The 18,658-nt window shown below is 39.8% G+C and overlaps 1 protein-coding gene across 1 annotated transcript in view; it reads right to left on the bottom strand.

The window, feature by feature from the left end:
• pclob (piccolo presynaptic cytomatrix protein b) overlaps positions 1-18,658 on the bottom strand; it is a 135,947-nt gene that overhangs the window by 107,142 nt on the left and 10,147 nt on the right. The window contains exons 4-9 of the mRNA XM_072434450.1: positions 10,375-11,097; positions 7,407-8,063; positions 4,402-4,857; positions 3,198-4,004; positions 1,773-2,591; positions 418-1,236 (exon numbers count right to left, since the gene is read on the bottom strand). Of these exons, the coding sequence (XP_072290551.1) occupies positions 418-1,236; positions 1,773-2,591; positions 3,198-4,004; positions 4,402-4,857; positions 7,407-8,063; positions 10,375-11,097 (4,281 nt within the window). The remainder of the gene's footprint in view (positions 1-417; positions 1,237-1,772; positions 2,592-3,197; positions 4,005-4,401; positions 4,858-7,406; positions 8,064-10,374; positions 11,098-18,658) is intronic.

Raw genomic sequence — 18,658 nt, 5'->3', positions numbered from 1 at the left:
TTACTACCATCTTGCAGGACAAAAACAAATACAAAATGTGGCCAAACTCTAAAAAAATTTGAAAAGAACTGTACCATCAGATGCCCTGGGGCAAAATGGTGACTACCGTTCTGCAACTACAGTCGCTTCAGGCATCAATAACAAACTCAATACACTTATAGTTATGAAATGATAGTGTAAAACACCGATCAAAGAATCAGGCAGCAAACCACTAGATTAGTGGGGAAATATTACTTCAAACTAAGCCACTGCTGCCACATAAACGCTCATAAAACTTTTTTATTTTGGGTGGATTTGAAGAAATAATTTACAATTAACAAATCTGACATGAACCAAAGTGAATGAATTACAGTTAAAATACACATGTCAGGGTCATGAGTGCAAGGGATTATGAAGAAAATACCAGTTAAGATGTACCTGTCCCGTCAGGTCATTAGGTGAAGGGTTGAAGCCACACTGGTTGCACACAGTGCTCTTGCACTCAGTGCAGCTGCTGTAGTTCGGTGGATCTTTAGTGTTGATGTTGAGCTGAACTTTACACAATGGACAGGTGGATTGTCCTGGTTTGACAGTTGGGGCTTGTGATGTTGCTGCCGTCTTTGTTGGCTGTGGTGCACCTTTCTCCACTTTAGTCTGTTCAGTTGGGATCGTTTTAGCCTCTTCTTTCTTCCGCTCCTCTGGTTTTTGTGGAACAGGAGACTTGGCTTCCTTTGCAGGAGATGGTTTTGGGGACAGCTTAGGAGAGACAGGTGGAGTGGTCTTTGGTTGTTCCTGAACTGCAGAAGTTATTAAAGTGGATGCCGAACTGAAGATAGAAGAACCAAACCCAAACATCTTTCCACCAACTGAGTCTGCAGGCTTTGTGGATTCAGGCTGAGTTTTAGGACCACCAAAACCAAAGAGGCCTCCAGACTCTTGTTCCTTGCTCTGTCTTCGAGGAGACTGTGTCCCCTGATCTGGAGTTTTCTGGAGTTTGGGTTGTGGAGCTTTCTGGTCAAGAACTTCCTTCTTTTCAGCAGGTCCACTCAATTTGTCTAGTGCCTGAGGTTCTGAGGTCTTCTTTTGCAGTGCAGACTGTGGAGAGTCCTTTTTCTCAGGCGCTGAGGAAGCACCTGTGCCTGTCTTCTGGGCAGCGGCAGGAGCTTTGCTTGGCGACTTGATGACTTGAGGAGCCTGAGGCTCTGGTAAAGCAGCTGCTCTTTTCACCTGACAGTTCAGGCACAGCCATTCTTTTGCCTAAAAGAAAAAAGAAATGCTATCATCATGACTTTCAACAAACTCTGCCACTATGCACTCCCAACCAATCTGCAATAATTTTACATTCAGATACGTGAAGATAAAAAAAAATAATGCATTGGTTGAATATATTATCCTCCATTTAGTTCCATCACTTAGCAATAGCAAATTAGTATTGTCCCTGCAGTTGCACAGGAGCAGTTTGACAGAAATGTATCTGCATTTTGTGACAACAGCCATTTCAAGAAGCACCAATCACAAGCAAAAACATTCATTCAGAGGCAATGACAGTATACTGTTCCAGGAACAAAATTCGAACCTACCAACCTTCGGGTTTGGGCGCAAAAGTTACAATCAACTGAGCTACTTCCGCCCCATAAAATGTTCTTATTTTAGATTGAAAAAAATATAATTGTGCAACTGAGATGATCTTATGAGACAGCAAAGCAGACAGTTTATAGCAAAAAAACAACATATTAGATTTTAATGTTAGTTGGGAAAAAAAAGTTAAGCAACTGTGTGCTAATTTAACGTACCTGTCCCGTCAGGTCATTAGGTGAAGGGTTGAAGCCACACTGGTTGCACACAGTGCTCTTGCACTCAGTGCAGCTGCTGTAGTTCGGTGGATCTTTAGTGTTGATGTTGAGCTGAACTTTACACAATGGACAGGTGGATTGTCCTGGTTTGACAGTTGGGGCTTGTGATGTTGCTGCCGTCTTTGTTGGCTGTGGTGCACCTTTCTCCACTTTAGTCTGTTCAGTTGGGATCGTTTTAGCCTCTTCTTTCTTCCGCTCCTCTGGTTTTTGTGGAACAGGAGACTTGGCTTCCTTTGCAGGAGATGGTTTTGGGGACAGCTTAGGAGAGACAGGTGGAGTGGTCTTTGGTTGTTCCTGAACTGCAGAAGTTATTAAAGTGGATGCCGAACTGAAGATAGAAGAACCAAACCCAAACATCTTTCCACCAACGGAGTCTTCAGGCTTTGTGGATTCAGGCTGAGTTTTAGGACCACCAAAACCAAAGAGGCCTCCAGACTCTTGTTCCTTGCTCTGTCTTCGTGGAGACTGTGTCCCCTGATCTGGAGTTTTCTGGGGTTTGGGTTGTGGAGCTTTCTGGTCAAGAACTTCCTTCTTTTCAGCAGGTCCACTCACTTTGTCTAGTGCCTGATGTTCTGAGGTCTTCTTTTGCAGTGCAGAATGTGGAGAGTCCTTTTTCTCAGGCGCTGAGGAAGCACCTGTGCCTGTCTTCTGGGCAGCGGCAGGAGCTTTGCTTGGCGACTTGATGACTTGAGGAGCCTGAGGCTCTGGTAAAGCAGCTGCTCTTTTCACCTGACAGTTCAGGCACAGCCATTCTTTTGCCTAAAATGAAAAAGAAAATACAATAAGCATTTAATTCTGCAAACTTTACCCCTATCTACAATAACTTAGTAAACCTCCACACACTTAGAACATTGAAGAACTAGTTGTGCGAAACAATGGTAACAGCAACAAAGTGGATACAAATAAAATACAATAAGAAGTATTAACTTAAATTTTAAAAGTGCCAATTTACTACCATCTTGCAGGACAAAAACAAATAAAAAATGTGGCCACACTCTAAAAAAATATGAAAAGAACTGTACCATCAGATGCCCTGGGGCAAAATGGTGACTACCGTTCTGCAACTACAGTCGCTTCAGGCATCAATAACAAACTCAATACACTTATAGTTATGAAATGATAGTGTAAAACACCGATCAAAGAATCAGGCAGCAAACCACTAGATTAGTGGGGAAATATTACTTCAAACTAAGCCACTGCTGCCACATAAACGCTCATAAAACCGTTTTATTTTGGGTGGATTTGAAGAAATAATTTACAATTAACAAATCTGACATGAACCAAAGTGAATGAATTACAGTTAAAATACACATGTCAGGGTCATGAGTGCAAGGGATTATGAAGAAAATACCAGTTAAGATGTACCTGTCTTGTCAGGTCCTTAGGTGAAGGGTTGAAGCCACACTGGTTGCACACAGTGCTCTTGCACTCAGTGCAGTTGCTGTAGTTCGGTGGATCTTTAGTGTTGATGTTGAGCTGAACTTTACACAATGGACAGGTGGATTGTCCTGGTTTGACAGTTGGGGCTTGTGATGTTGCTGTCGTCTTTGTTGGCTGTGGTGCACCTTTCTCCACTTTAGTCTGTTCAGCAGGGATTGTTTTAGCTTCCTCTTTCTTCAGCCCCTCTGGTTTTTGTGGGACTTCCTTTGCAGGAGATGGTTTTGGGGACAGCTTAGGAGAGACAGGTGGAGTGGTCTTTGGTTGGTCCTGAACTGCAGAAGTTATTAAAGTGGATGCTGAACTGAAGATAGAAGAACCAAACCCAAACATCTTTCCACCAACAGAGTCTGCAGGCTTTGTGGATTCAGGCTGAGTTTTAGGACCACCAAAACCAAAGAGGCCTCCAGACTCTTGTTCCTTGCTCTGTCTTCGAGGAGACTGTGTCCCCTGATCTGGTGTTTTCTGGGGTTTGGGTTGTGGAGCTTTCTGGTCAAGAACTTCCTTCTTTTCAGCAGGTCCACTCACTTTGTCTAGTGCCTGAGGTTCTGAGGTCTTCTTTTGCAGTGCAGACTGTGGAGAGTCCTTTTTCTCAGGCGCTGAGGAAGCACCTGTGCCTGTCTTCTGGGCAGCGGCAGGAGCTTTGCTTGGCGACTTGATGACTTGAGGAGCCTGAGGCTCTGGTAAAGCAGCTGCTCTTTTCACCTGACAGTTCAGGCACAGCCATTCTTTTGCCTAAAAAAATAAACAGTAAATATTTATTTTTCCAAACACAGCATTTATCTTTGATGATCCTACAAAAATAAAGAGAGATTAAGAGACAAAAATAACTTTAATGCATTGCTATAGATAGAATAACTATACAATGTATACATTTGGCAGTGCTAGCACACATCTACTCTGCCCTCAAATGACAGGGAAGTCTGACAGAAATGTATCTGCCAATCTGCGCCGACAGCCGCTCCAATCATCCATAACTTACATATTCATACATATGCAATGACAATGCGTTGTTTTAGGAATTAAAGTGACAGCCCAAGTTTAGAGACAGCAAAGTGGATAGTTTATGGTGGTAAAACACATTAATTTGGGTGATAACTGTGCAAGAGTGCATATCGCTAATTTGATGTACCTTTCCCGTCAGGTCCTTAGGTGAAGGGTTGAAGCCACACTGGTTGCACACAGTGCTCTTGCACTCAGTGCAGCTGCTGTAGTTCGGTGGATCTTTAGTGTTGATGTTGAGCTGAACTTTACACAATGGACAGGTGGATTGTCCTGGTTTGACAGTTGGGGCTTGTGATGTTGCTGTCATCTTTGTTGGCTGTGGTGCACCTTTCTCCACTTTAGTCTGTTGAACAGGGATTGCTTTAGCCTCTTCTTTTTTCCGCTCCTCTGTTTTTTGTGGAACAGGAGACTTGGCTTCCTTTGCAGGAGATGGTTTTGTGGACAGCTTAGGAGAGACAGGTGGAGTGGTCTTTGGTTGGTCCTGAACTGCAGAAGTTATTAAAGTGGATGCTGAACTGAAGATAGAAGAACCAAACCCAAACATCTTTCCACCAACAGAGTCTGCAGGCTTTGTGGATTCAGGCTGAGTTTTAGGACCACCAAAACCAAAGAGGCCTCCAGACTCTTGTTCCTTGCTCTGTCTTCGAGGAGACTGTGTCCCCTGATCTGGAGTTTTCTGGGGTTTGGGTTGTGGAGCTTTCTGGTCAAGAACTTCCTTCTTTTCAGCAGGTCCACTCACTTTGTCTAGTGCCTGAGGTTCTGAGGTCTTCTTTTGCAGTGCAGACTGTGGAGAGTCCTTTTTCTCAGGCGCTGAGGAAGCACCTGTGCCTGTCTTCTGGGCAGCGGCAGGAGCTTTGCTTGGCGACTTGATGACTTGAGGAGCCTGAGGCTCTGGTAAAGCAGCTGCTCTTTTCACCTGACAGTTCAGGCACAGCCATTCTTTTGCCTAAAATGAAAAAGAAAATACAATAAGCATTTAATTCTGCAAACTTTACCCCTATCTACAATAACTTAGTAAATCACTTACTCCACTTACAACAGCAAAGTGGATATTTATATGAGTAAATATACATACTGTACATTATGATGTTGATCCAATTACCTGTCCCATGGGCATTGGGCAGAAGCCACATTGATTGCAGACTGTGTCCTTACACCCTGTGCATGTGTTGTAATTGGGAGCATCCTTGGATCCAATGTTGAATTTGGTTTTGCACAGTGGACAGTTTGTCTTTGGCGCTTGTGACGGAGCTTTAGCATCTTTCTTCTCGTGGGCAGCTGCAGGCTCTCTTTTGAGAGAACCTGTTGGTGTGGGTTGTTTAGGCAAGACTTTGGGCCCGGGGGACATCTTGGGGGAGGCTTGGCCTGGAGCAGACATCTTTCGAGAGGCCGGTGGAGTCGTTTGCGATTCATCATGGACTGCTGATGATATCAAAGTGGAAGCTGAACTGAACATCGACGAGCCAAAGCCAAACATCTTCCCAGAGACAGATTCGGTTGTTTTGGACTCTTGGACTGTTTTGGACGGTACGTCTTTTGATTTGTCCATAACAACCTGGTTTGCTTCCGTTTTGGGTTGTTGCGTCTGTAGTGGAGTTTTGAGATCTTGCTGCGTTTTGCCCTCTACAGCTGTTGTGTCTGGTTTTGGCTGAGGTTCTGAAGGAGTTGGAGCCCTCTTGATTGGAACTGGACTGGATCCTTTGGAATCATCGCCTTCCTTCTTGTCCTTTTTCAGCACTTCTGTCTGTTTGGGAGCTGTTGGTTTCGTTTGTGCAGGTGTTTTATTGGCTACATTTGGAGATTTCATTGTATGTCCTTTAGCTTCAGGTCCACCAACGGCTCTGTGCATTTGACAATTCAGGCATAACCATTCCTTTACCTAGAGAAAATCATTTAAAAGAAGTGAATTAGACCATTCAATGCAACATTTATGAAGGATATATTAAGGACTGAGAATCGAAATAGTCCAAGTGACGATTAATTAAGATTAAAGAAGGAAGCAAAAATGTTGAATAAATTTAATTGGATTTTGATTAATTAAAAGCTCAAAGTTTCTCAGCCATGGCATAAGTATTGGAAAGACATTTGAGTTAATTTGCAAAAAGTCCCTCTTGAAAATGTGGGACTGTTATTTTGTCTTCTTCTACACACTGTATAACAGTATATTTGAGAGGATTTGGTCAAGAAGGGAATTAATTACTAAAATAGATTTTACTTTTGAAAACCCTGCTGGACAAAGACTTGACCTTCTTTTTTTCAAATGGCACTTAGTGGGAGACATATTTAAATTCAGTCATTAATTTGCTGTTATGATTTGATTACAGTTGAGCCTGATTTAGTATATATACCTATACATAGGGCAGGGTGATATGGCAAATATTTTTTTTTCCAATCTTTGAAAATAAAATATAAAATCAAAACAAAAAAAACTAAATAAATAAGTAAAAAACTGCTTTTAGTATTGATATCATGAACATACACAAGACATACTTTTAATGAGTGCAATTTAACACAAAAATAGCCTAATAAGATATAATTATAATACTGTATTAGGGCTGCACATTGTATTGCAAAAGTACTGCTATTGCAATTTTGGCTGACGCAACAATTGCTATTGCAACAAACTAAATATAGCGCAATGACAAGGTTTTATTCAGAAATGTACTGTTTTAAGAAAATGTTTTAAAAAGATTTGTATTCATTATGTTTCTTATTCAGTTTAAATTATCCTCAATTTAGTCTAGTTTTGTGTCTTTTAAGTTTTTTTTGACAGAGTTTGACTTATACATTCAGGCATGAACATATCTGTTTTACTACAACTGATGTTATTGTGGCTCAATACTATATTCAATACAATATTATCAATAATAATAATGTATTCCTCTGAAAACTCCAAAACCAATGATTTTGAATCTCGATTAAAATGTGATTGAACCTACAATATATAAACCTCATGTCACTTGCACTTTTTGGATTGTCAGCCTTCACTGCCATTACCTCTGTGGTGTTTGGCACTGGACTGAAGCCACACTGACTACACACTGTCTCCTTGCACTGCGTACACGTGCTGTAGTTTGGAGGGTCCTTGGAGCCAGTATTGAGCTGTATTTTGCAGAGTGGACACTTGGACGCCACTGCTTTATTTGCAGTTTGTTTCGCTGGCTGAGACGGAGCTTTTTCCACTTTGGCTTGGGACAGTGAAGTTGCATTTGGCTGATTAACCTGACCTGGTTTCTTCTCCTCGTTTTTTCGTGGAATTTGAGGTGATTTAGTTGTCTTGGCAGTGGGCATTTTTGGAGATACTGGAGGTGTTGTTTTGGATTCATCCTGGACTGCTGAGGTCATCATTGAACTCGCAGAGCTAAATATGGATGAACCAAATCCGAACATCTTCCCACCCATGGATTCAGCTGGTTTAGATGGTTCTGGTGGAGGTTTTGGACCACCAGAAACACCTTGAACAACGCCAGGTTTGGGCTCCGTTGATTTGCTGAGCTCCTTCGGAGTAGGAGCTGGACTTCCTTGGACTGGTTTTTCTGGTTGTTTAACCTGTTGTTGCGTTGGCTGCGCGTTTCTCTGGGGAGATCCTGGTGGGACTGGACTTTGGGGTGTAGGTTTTGATATGTCTTTCTTCTGGACTTGTGGAGATGGTTCCTTCTTTACTGCCCCAGCCGGAGTGGTTCCCTTGATATTTGCGGAGGCCTGCGGTTTCTTGGTTGGCATCGCTTGTTGCTCCGACGCCGCTAGAGCTCTATGCGTCTGACAGTTGAGGCATAACCACTCTTTTACCTAGATGGAAAGAGATGGAGGTAAGTCTGATGATAAAATTGTAATGTAGTTAGCTTTCAAATTAGTTAAAGGAGACGTGATGATCTTTCCAGATACTTTGTATTAAACTATAACATAAGTGGATAATCATTTTACATTTTGTTCATTGTAAACAGCAACATTTATGGTCTTTGTAATAGAAACAGCCCCATTGACTTCCTGTTCAAAATTGCAGGAAGTCAAAGCCCCGCCTCTTTATACTGACATGTCAGTATGTGTCAATGTCATTTACATGTTTTTATTGTTGAAAAGTGGCTGTGTGATATTTAAGGTCCTATGCGTATCAGGTTAAGAACACTACATGTGTCATTTTTTTTTCTAATATTCACAGCTAAGTTCATGGATGTGGGCGGGGATAGGGGTAAGTGGAAAGGAATTTTCTGAGCACACGAGCCTCAGCTGTAAGTCAAAACAGGATTAACTCAAACATGCAGGAATCAATCAAAATATAACTTTGAGTAAACAAATGATTAGGAAACGCTTTTGTAACAAAAGTAAAATCTCATTAAATCCAAATCATTTGTAAATACATAACCCTGACCGAAATGATGAAAAAATTAAAAACAAGTAATAGTAAAATAGTACATATAATAGTAACAATATAAAATGTTCGGTGCACGGAGTCTGCATCCTATGTGGGTCAAGAGTCTTGCCTAAGGGCACAACGAGTTATGGAACCTGATGTTCCAGCGGTCCCTCATCCAATTACTAACCAAGCCCTGCCCTGCTTAGCATCTGAGAGCAGATCGAGCAGACGAGATCAGGCTTTGACGAGCAGGTAGAGTCTGACAATGCAGGTGCTAAGATGTGTCTGTTGAGGTTCAAGTATCGCATCGCACTGAAATATCACTTTACACCTGTTTGCGAGATTACACTAGACATTTCTGTTCATTTCTATTTTAAATCAGTTCCTTAATAGTTTGAATTACAGACAATATACTCGATGTACCAATTCTGCACATCTCTAGAACAAGTGGAGGATTATCCATTTTATTATATATCTAACACCACTAAACTACACAAGTAAAAACTACACAATGAAAATATATATTCTAAAGTTATTTAAACGCATGAGCATATTGAGTCTTTGAAATGTGAATAATGGAATGATTCATTTATATTTTGAGGGTCAAACTTGCAATAGTCTAGTGGCATAAAACAAGTAACACTTTATGATTCTGATCCTACAGTAAATCATAGATCATATATATAAACGATACAAATCCTCTGCAGCTTTCACAGTCACTATTTCTCAGTGGAAACCATTTATGTGCAGTTTTATGAATGAAGCACAACCATTTTAAGAATTGTGGTGGACCAGAAGCCCTTCCAAGTGAATGTAACATGGCCATGGGATTGATATCACTCAAAGACTTCAGATGTGTTAATTTAGGATGTGTCTTTTGTATTTCATTGTTATATTGTTGGTTAAGGAATAGTTTTTATGTCAAAGCCCGACGAGGAAAGGACATTGAGAATTATCTAAAATGTTTGTAGTGTGTGACAAGAGCTCATGAAACACACTTGAAATGTGAAATAAACCTAAATAAATAAATAGATGAAATATATGAATGTTGCCAAAGAGTGACTAAATAGAGGAGGGCAATATATCCAAATGTAGATACAATCGTGAATGTTATTTTGAAGATATGCAAAATCTGAATTTGGAGTATGTATAGTTAGAAATACTCCAAAAATAAATGACTAAAAAAAAGTGATACGATTAAACTGCACTTTTGTGTAGAGCTGTAATCGTTTAGTTGATTAAGCCGATAGAGTCTTAGCCCACCAAACGTTACATGAGTTGACAGATTATTTTATTTCATTGGGATAAAAAAACGTTTATAGCATATTAACCACAGCAGAAAGGAAAAGACAAAGAATTAGGTGGAGTTTTTGGAGCAACCAATCTTATAATATTCACCTTTCTTTTTTTCTTTTTTTTAACGTTTCTGCTTGCAAAGTTGTTATTGAGAGAATGTATGCAATTTTAGAATATTTTTAGAGTTATGGTCAGATTACCGTATTCTTAGTTGTGAGAGCTCTTCCCGCACTAAGCCTCACTCCATTTTAGTCAACTAATCAATGCAAAGAATTGATTTTTTTCTATTACATCCCTACTTATGTGATTGATTTTTACCGACGTTTCACATTTGCCTGCTCATCAAACCTCAATGACAACATCTAAAGACATGTTTTAACACATTTTCGATACTAACACTATCGCCCAGCTCTAAGACTAAATGTCATGTGCATTTGAGACTCCTCTTACCTCCTTGACATTTGGCATGGGGTTAAATCCACACTGGTTGCACACGATGCTTTTGCACTCGGTACAAGTGTTGTAGTTGGGAGGGTCTTTTGTTCCCACGTTGAGCTGCAGTTTACACAGCGGACAAACCGATTTTCCCGTCGGAGGCTTCGTCTGCTCCTTTGGCTGACCCTTCCCCTCCTCCACTTTCCTCTCCGGCTCTTGTTTCTTGGCAGCAGCAATCGGCGACGGTCTGGTCTCTTTTGACATTTTAGGCGAAATCGGGGGCGTCGTTCTGGATTCCTCGTGGCCTGCCGAGGTCATCAGTGTAGAGGCAGAGCTGAAAATGGAAGAACCGAATCCAAACATTTTCCCCGTCACCGACTCCGCTGGTTTGGCTGGATCGGGTTGACCTTTCGGAGCGCCAAACCCAAAGAAGCCTCCCGCGTCCTGCTGCGGCGGAGCTGGAGACGCGCTCCTGGGCTTTAGAGCAGTCTGGTCGCCCTGTTTCGGTTGAGCGTTCGGTTGAGTTGGTTTAGGTCCGGGGGGTTGACTGGGTTCCTTATGGCTTTGGGCTTTGTCTGGTGCCTTGGTTCCCTCGATTTTAGCCGGTGCTGCTTCTGGAGAGGCGGGCGTTGAAGTCTTTGGAGGGGTGGGTTGGGTCGCCATGGTCTTTGTGAGCTCCGGCCCGGGTCCTCCAGAGGCACGCTTCACCTGGCAGTTTAAGCACAGCCACACTGTCCCCTGAAAGACAAAAGATAAAGTAAATTTTTAACATTGGCCATAAGTGGTGGCCATAAGATTCTCAATACCGTTTTGATAAAGTATCTTGTTTTGATACTGGTTTTATTATCAATTAGTATAGTGATTGTCACAACCCTATCGACCATTAGATAAGTCAAGATGTATTGTTTTGTTGCAGAATGCTAAAAAACTAAAGGCATGTCCAAAAGAAAATCACCCTTTGGATTCTACCAAGCAAATACAGTAGGTCCTCTCCTCTCCTGTTGGATAATTTGCTGCATGGGTGATGATCTTTCAACTGCAAAACAGTATTTAAACCCGACTGATGCAGTGAGCGGCTTCTCATTTCTGAAACAGCCATGTGGAAAGACAAATCCCGTGGTCATGGATGAGATGTCAGTGTGTTTGAGAAGGGTCAAATCATTGGCATCGAGCGGAGGAAACATCTAAGGAGAAGAATAAACTAATGTCCTACAGCTCTGAACCCCAGTGAGAGTGTTCGGGACGAGCTGGAGAAGGCTTTGTGCAGCGGTCACGCTCTCCATCATCAACACAAGATCAACTGGTGAAAAATATTGCAATACTGGATGAAAATACATCTTATGAAAATGCAGAAACTTACTGAAAATATGCCACACCAAATGTGCTGTATTCAAAGCTAAAGGTGGTCCTACCAGATATTAGACTGTGACTTATTTTTCTGTGGCGACTTTTTTTTTAAAACAGGCAGTGTAAAGATAGACAATATCTATCCCTTTGCTCAGTTTCACAGCAGCTAACATGTTTTTTTATTTGGATCGGCCCTTGAGATGTAATATGAAAATATAAATACATACACTTTCATTATTCATTACTTTTAAATGTAAGTTGTTTGGAATATGGCCTTACTGATAACACTACATGCTCATCAGGGCATTTTCAGAGAAAAAAGTATTACTCTAATACCTTCCCATTATTTATAAATATCATGTCATGAGGTGAATACTAGTACTGAGAATGGTACTATGATATTTGGATATAGTACATCCAAACTGGCCAATACAGGCAGCTCAACAATATTCATAGAGAAACATATAACATGGGTTATGTACAAAATAAAGTGTAATAAATGTTCCCAAGTGGTGAAAAACAAGGAAAAAGAAAAGGGCTGGACTGCGATCATCAGCACTTAATCTGCTCCTTTATCTATTATTTAATTAATTGAATGTAATCTTTATTGAGGACACAAGAGGACATGTCCCACAGCTAAGACAATACAAAAATAGAAATAGGAAGAGTCACATTGATTATTAAAAGCTTGTGTGGGCCGGATTAAAACAGGCTGAGGGCCACATCTGGCCTCTGGTCCCCGAGTATTAAAACTAGAGTTTCATTTTTTTAGTATAGAATCAAAGCACATTAAACAGGACAAAATTGGACCTTTCGTGAACAGTTTTCAAGTGGCCTTGGTCTCAATTAGAAACAAAACTACACACTATTATTTTGTAGTTAAATATTATTCCCACTAATAGGAACGTGAGCTGGGTTTAGACCGTCGTGAGACAGGTTAGTTTTACCCTACTGATGATGTGTTGTTGCAATAGTAATCTATTGCAACAACACATGCATTTAATATAGTAATATATATATATATATATATATATATATATATATATATATATATATATTTTAACATATTTTATCATTATGGTAGACTTTTCCAGATATTTTCCTTAAACAATAGCGTTTGAAAAAGTCGCATTGTAACCAACATGAAGAAATGATTGTCAAACCTGTTTTTCCTTTTTATGTTTAGGAATATGATGGAGTATGTATAACTCAAATTAAAGGATTATTAGGACATCTTAAAAGAAGCATAACTGAAATATTTTCAGTCTCCTCATAAAACTTATATTCCATTAATTTCATGATTATATTTAAACTTTATTACAAGCCTAACATTTTGTGATAAAGTTGTAAACACTAGTGTCAAATACAGTTTTCTTATTTCTCATTACTTTGTCCATGTGCTTTAGGACCTACCAAAATGAGTCCAGCCACAGTACTAATGCAAATGAGGATTTCATATACTAAAATATCAAAATATCGCACTATAATCATTATATAAATGAGTCTTTTTTGTGGGAACACACATTGAAGTAACGTTGAATAAGACACTTCACCAGTATATATTTATAATTATGATTTATATTTTTATAATTACATTCAAACATTTACATTTACTAGATTTCCAGGTTCAAACACTATAGTTTAGGCCTGCACAATTTTCACAAATATTGCGATTACATTTGTTTAAAAAGTAGGATTCTGTAAAAAAAACAAATTAACATTTGAGAGAAGAGTGAATTATGAACTGATAATCTCATGCAGTTCAGAACATGTTTTCTAAAACTACAAGTTACACTAAAAAGACAATACGTTTGGGTCTTTGGAGGATTGGCCTGCCATACTTTGCCCCAGTGGATCCTCTGGTAAACGCTGCTTGGCACAGTACGCATCATTTGGAAGAGGACACAACACTCAAGAGATCGGATAGCCTCGGACTGTCCTTGTCTGTTGGGTTACTAACTTAGCACTGTGCATTGGATTACGGAGTCAAGTATCAGGCCCTTTGTGCAGGACAGCGCCTGCTCATCTTGCTCTGCGCCTTCTTTACCAGACGCTTCCCTCAAGGTTGACAGCGTTTTCTACCGACACACTATTTCAGGCTTTCACCGTAGCTAGGGCTGCAACAAGCCAACTATAAATAACCATCAACTAATTTAGTCTGTACATCTTGCCTTGAACTATGAAAAGATGTTTTATGACTCAAATTGAGCCGCAATTGCCTGAAAAATGTAATGTATTTGATTAAAAAACTCTTTTGTTCATAAATGTACTCCACTAGGCTTCTTATCACAGGATAATCTGTTGAATATTCGAAAGAAAGAATAATCGCCAGACTAATCGATTAAAATGATTGTTAGTTGCAGTTCAAACCGTAAAGATGACTCGGAGTTCAAATACAAACTAAAAGCACACTTTGCGTATATCTGCCACAACAACAAATGGTGGAATATTTCTAAAGAAAATATCCTGTTAAACGATAATATTGGAACAACTTTTTGTCACTGACACAATAACAAAGTCATAAAAAACATGAGGGCGACAATAAAAAGTATTTGTTTTTTCATGCGATAAAGTCAAATCTCTTTTGCCACAGTACACAGTACACAGTAGTATTGTGAAAGCAGCTCTTTAGGTGAAAATGAGGCCGCAGAGTGCTGTCTACACCTAATTGCAATGTTTTATTCTTCACAAAGCAGGAAGTGTGCTGTTACATGCTGAGAGTTGTGAAAAGCTCTTTTAGTGTTTGTGCTGACTGAGGGTCACGCACTGAAATATCAATATCATTGCATTTTCTTTTCCTGTCACACAAATTAGGAATTAAATAGGCTTCAAAAGAGAAAATATATATCTTTTTTTGTTTTTTTTTCAATTCATCATGTCTTGTTAGTCCTATGCAGGCCGTGCATTTGATCCGCAGTGTGTTAAAGGTAGGCCTATTATAATTAATGTTATCATGATTTATCTTAATATGTGCAGAGGAAACATTACAAGATGTGATCATAGATTCCAGAGGCTCCCACGTCCAGGGACCCCATCTGATTCCACGGGGACAGCATCATGCAATAAATGTTGTTGTGATGTCATTGTAGAGAACGATAGGGGTCCTTGGGATATTTTATTATCGATAAGGGGTCCATCTGGTCTCTAGAATATTGATAACCGCAGCTCAAGGATATAAAAATGTGCAGTTTACAGAGAGATGAATTACCCAGAATTTATGGCAGCTCTGTGTTGTGCAGTAGTTTGTGATGCTCCAGTTTGTCACTCTGATCGTTCATGGCTCTGACTGAGGCAGCGCTGGATTTAAATACTCTCAACTCAAGAATAAAAGTCAACTTCAGCACAGATCACACCAGTGACAACATAGGACTTATTTTTGATTAAATTGTGAGTGTGGAGAAGAGAGAAGATTCTGGTCAGCTGACGCTAGCACACACGCGGCTACTGCTGTGGTCAATAACAACAACAACATGCTGGATTATATTCACTAGGGACAATCATTTGGGATCAGGGTAAAAATAAATGTTATTTGTGAAGAGTTGTGATCTAAGGTGGCCTGTCTCAGTGCTGAGTGTTGGAAATGTGTCCATTTTGATGCTTTGTTTCTTTGGTTCACTATAGTTAGCGCTTAGCTCATGAAATGCTAACACAACATCAAACACACTGACTTTGTTGTCTCATTGGCTCTTGTAAAGTGATTATTGCTGTGTTCTGTTTACTGGACTCACATTGTACAGGAGTTGTAAAAAGAGGTGTTAATGGTCAGAATTAATTGCAGATTTTGGCTTGTGAATTCACTTCAATAGAAGAAGTCCATCCAAAAGAATGTCAGCCTTTACAATTCACTGTTAAAAAGCAGAATAACAGTACAGTATAAACTATGTATTGTTACATAATGAAACAAATCTGCAGTTATATCAGCTATCGTCCCAAAATGCATATCGGTCGGCCCCTAATTAATACCCTCATATCTCATCACCCTAACTCCCATTCTTGAGCAACTTTGTTGATTATGAGGGAAGTCTTTGCTCATGCTTTACTAAGGCTAATCAGGGTGAAGTGGTACCAACATTTCAGTATTTCTGATCCAAAATTGCTATGGCTTTTGCCCCGGTCCGAAAAAGAAACACCCTCACGCACATTATCGATACAGAAGAAGCCGCTTTAGTCTTCAAGTTCCTGTTAGTCGCTCAGAGTATATTTTTGACTCAAATTAACACATACTGTTATCGCTCCTGCCTGTTCCTCTTGACGACAGTGTGGATACAGTTACCAAAAGCTGAGAACAATGAACACCTATTTGCATCTTCAGTGCTATGTGGGAGAAGATGACACAAAATGGTGCAGTTAACAGTCTAAGAGCAAGTCGTTTACTCGGGAAGTTGTAAATAAAATATAGTAATAGATGGATAGATTGATAGATAGATTAATAGATAGATTGATTGATTGATTGATTGATTGATTGATTGATTGATAATAGTTATTATTCAGCTCAAATAATCATGACAATTTAAGACCATTTAAATTCAGTCTATACTCCAAATTGTCAACTTACACTTTTTCAGCTGGATGTTTATGTCATATTCACTTGACTTTAGTGAATATACTACAGAAAAGGTGAAATACTATGTCATCAGAGTGTGAAATACCAGAGTCATTTTCAATGATGATCTGAATGGTAAGAATTGTATATGTATTTATCATTTTCAGTCATTTCCAGGGCAAACATGTTACTAAGTCTGCTTTTCTATTACAGGTGACAACTGAAAAATAAAAACATTTCTAACCTAAAATTTGTTTTTAAGCTTCACAAAAAGTATACTTGTGTTGACACAATAACGACGTGTAAGACTGCTCTAAGCTAACAGCCAAGAAAACCAAAACATCTAGATTCAACTTTCATCCAAATGCTGTGCAATTTTGTCCTTTTTAAATGAGTTGAGAGCTGAGTGCTTTTCATTGACAAAACCTGCTTAATATGTCACATTTTATGATCCCAAATTCTCATTGAAGTCACATTATGTTCTACTTGACTTTAACCTCCTGTCGCCTCCAATCCGGTATTGTTTTTATTCACAAATATTTAAAGGCTCTGTACCTGATTTTTACTGACAGCACTGACCCCACCCCTCTATCTACTGGCTCCTCCCCTATGTCCACTGTTCCCTCCCCTCTGTCCATTGGCCCCTCCCCTTAGTGTTCTTTAATCATTTGAAAATCTGAAACTAAGTTCTATGAAGGAACTATGCCTTACCAAACTGTATTTTGACAATAAAACTAATATTTACTGCGGGTTAATTACACGCTGGTCAGATAGTGTCCTACACACGCAAAATATGCTTCCCTCACCTGGCCCGCTGCCACATGTGTGTGTGTGACATCCACGCCACAGTCCTTTCTATGTCCCATGACCTATGATACGGTCTATCGCATGTGCAGTAAAAGCTCCTTCTTGACAGAGCGCCGGGTCTGAATTGTCACAGTTGGAAAATCAATGAAAAGGCGGGACATAAGTTAGATACGCGGGACAGATGCCCAAATGGTGGGACAGTACACAACGCAGGACAGGAGATCACCCTAGTACTTTATTACATGCCAAGAATTGTTTTCCTATTTCAAAACTGTACAAATCAGGTACAGCGCCTTTAAAGGGTCTTTTAAATTATGTTAATAAGCTGTGTTCGTTTGATGATGTCATAACCCAGTGGCGTGCGGTGACTTTTGTGGATGGGCAAGCAGACCTAGGGTGGTAGTTAATATTTTGTGGATAATAGAAAAGTGAAAAAAAATGGCTGGGCTTCAAACATTTGTCTCAACAACAATCCTACTGAGCTAAACTCACATATCATATCAGTGTGCTGAATGGAGGAATAAGCTGAGTTCATCGACCAATTGATTACACAAATTAGCGTTTTATGTTATTAAATGACTGCCTGTTTTTCTAACTGAAATCCTTAGAAACTTGAACTGAGCCTTAGCTACAAACACAGACTTGTCTCGAAAAGATAGTTTTTAAGTCCATTTGTTGAAACTTAGTGCTGCTGTTGCTTCACATGCTGCACATGCTCAGTCAGGGCAAAAACAGCAAACATCTTTGATTCCCACAGGTTTATTCAGTGTGGTTTGAGCTCAGATCCATGGGTTTGTCCCCAGAGCACATGTGCAGACCTCTAAAAGCTGCTGTCTGCTCTGGTTCTAAAGCTAATGTTAGAGAGCGGAGCATGAACGATCCTCTGGACACGACTGAGCAGCTGCTGGAGAAGAAGAACCATGCTTCCTGCAGTACTGCTCAGCGCCCTGTAGAGGCCACTAAAAGACAAGTGAGGGGAAAACGGGCTTAGTTGGATATAGAACAGTTTATATACAGTTGTGACAATCACTGAATGCCTTGATTGCCCTAACCACTCGCCACTCTCATAATCTCAAGAGCCAATTTTTTGTCATAAAATTATATCAATGTTGTTGTTTGATTATGGTCTCAGTAATTGTGAATAACAATTGTGACTCTGACATTTTTTATTGGAACATTTCAAATCATAGACAATATCAATAAAATATGAAATGGCAACTCCTGGAAATACAGCAGCAGAGCAGAAAATATGGAACTACAACTACAGAACAACGAGCAGTAAGTTTATAGGAATTGCTTTTATTTTGTGTACTGCTCATGTTCTGTAATAGTCATCTTCCTCCCCAAAAGAAAGTCCAGCTGCTGAGCTAGCAACTGCCAGAGAGAGAACAGCCTCATGATGAACTGTAGCTCTGAAAATAATGGCCACTTCACAGGAGCATTTGTTTTTTGTTGAAAATGTGTGTTTTTTCCTCCCAGGACACAAAAGTAGTCCCAAACAGCTGCAACCACTTCTAATTGATATCTTCTAATCATAATCGTTTCTATTTCTAATTTCCGATGCAAGCAAGTGACTGTGCAAGAAGTACTGGGATAGGAACT

This window comes from Eucyclogobius newberryi, unplaced genomic scaffold (genome assembly GCF_026437365.1).
Source record: "Eucyclogobius newberryi isolate DKJ021-1_F unplaced genomic scaffold, fEucNew1.0.hap1 SCAF_7, whole genome shotgun sequence".
NCBI lineage: Eukaryota > Metazoa > Chordata > Actinopteri > Gobiiformes > Gobiidae > Eucyclogobius > Eucyclogobius newberryi.
Note: the sequence above shows the minus strand (reverse complement) of the source record. Positions and strands in the feature narration are given on the sequence as shown.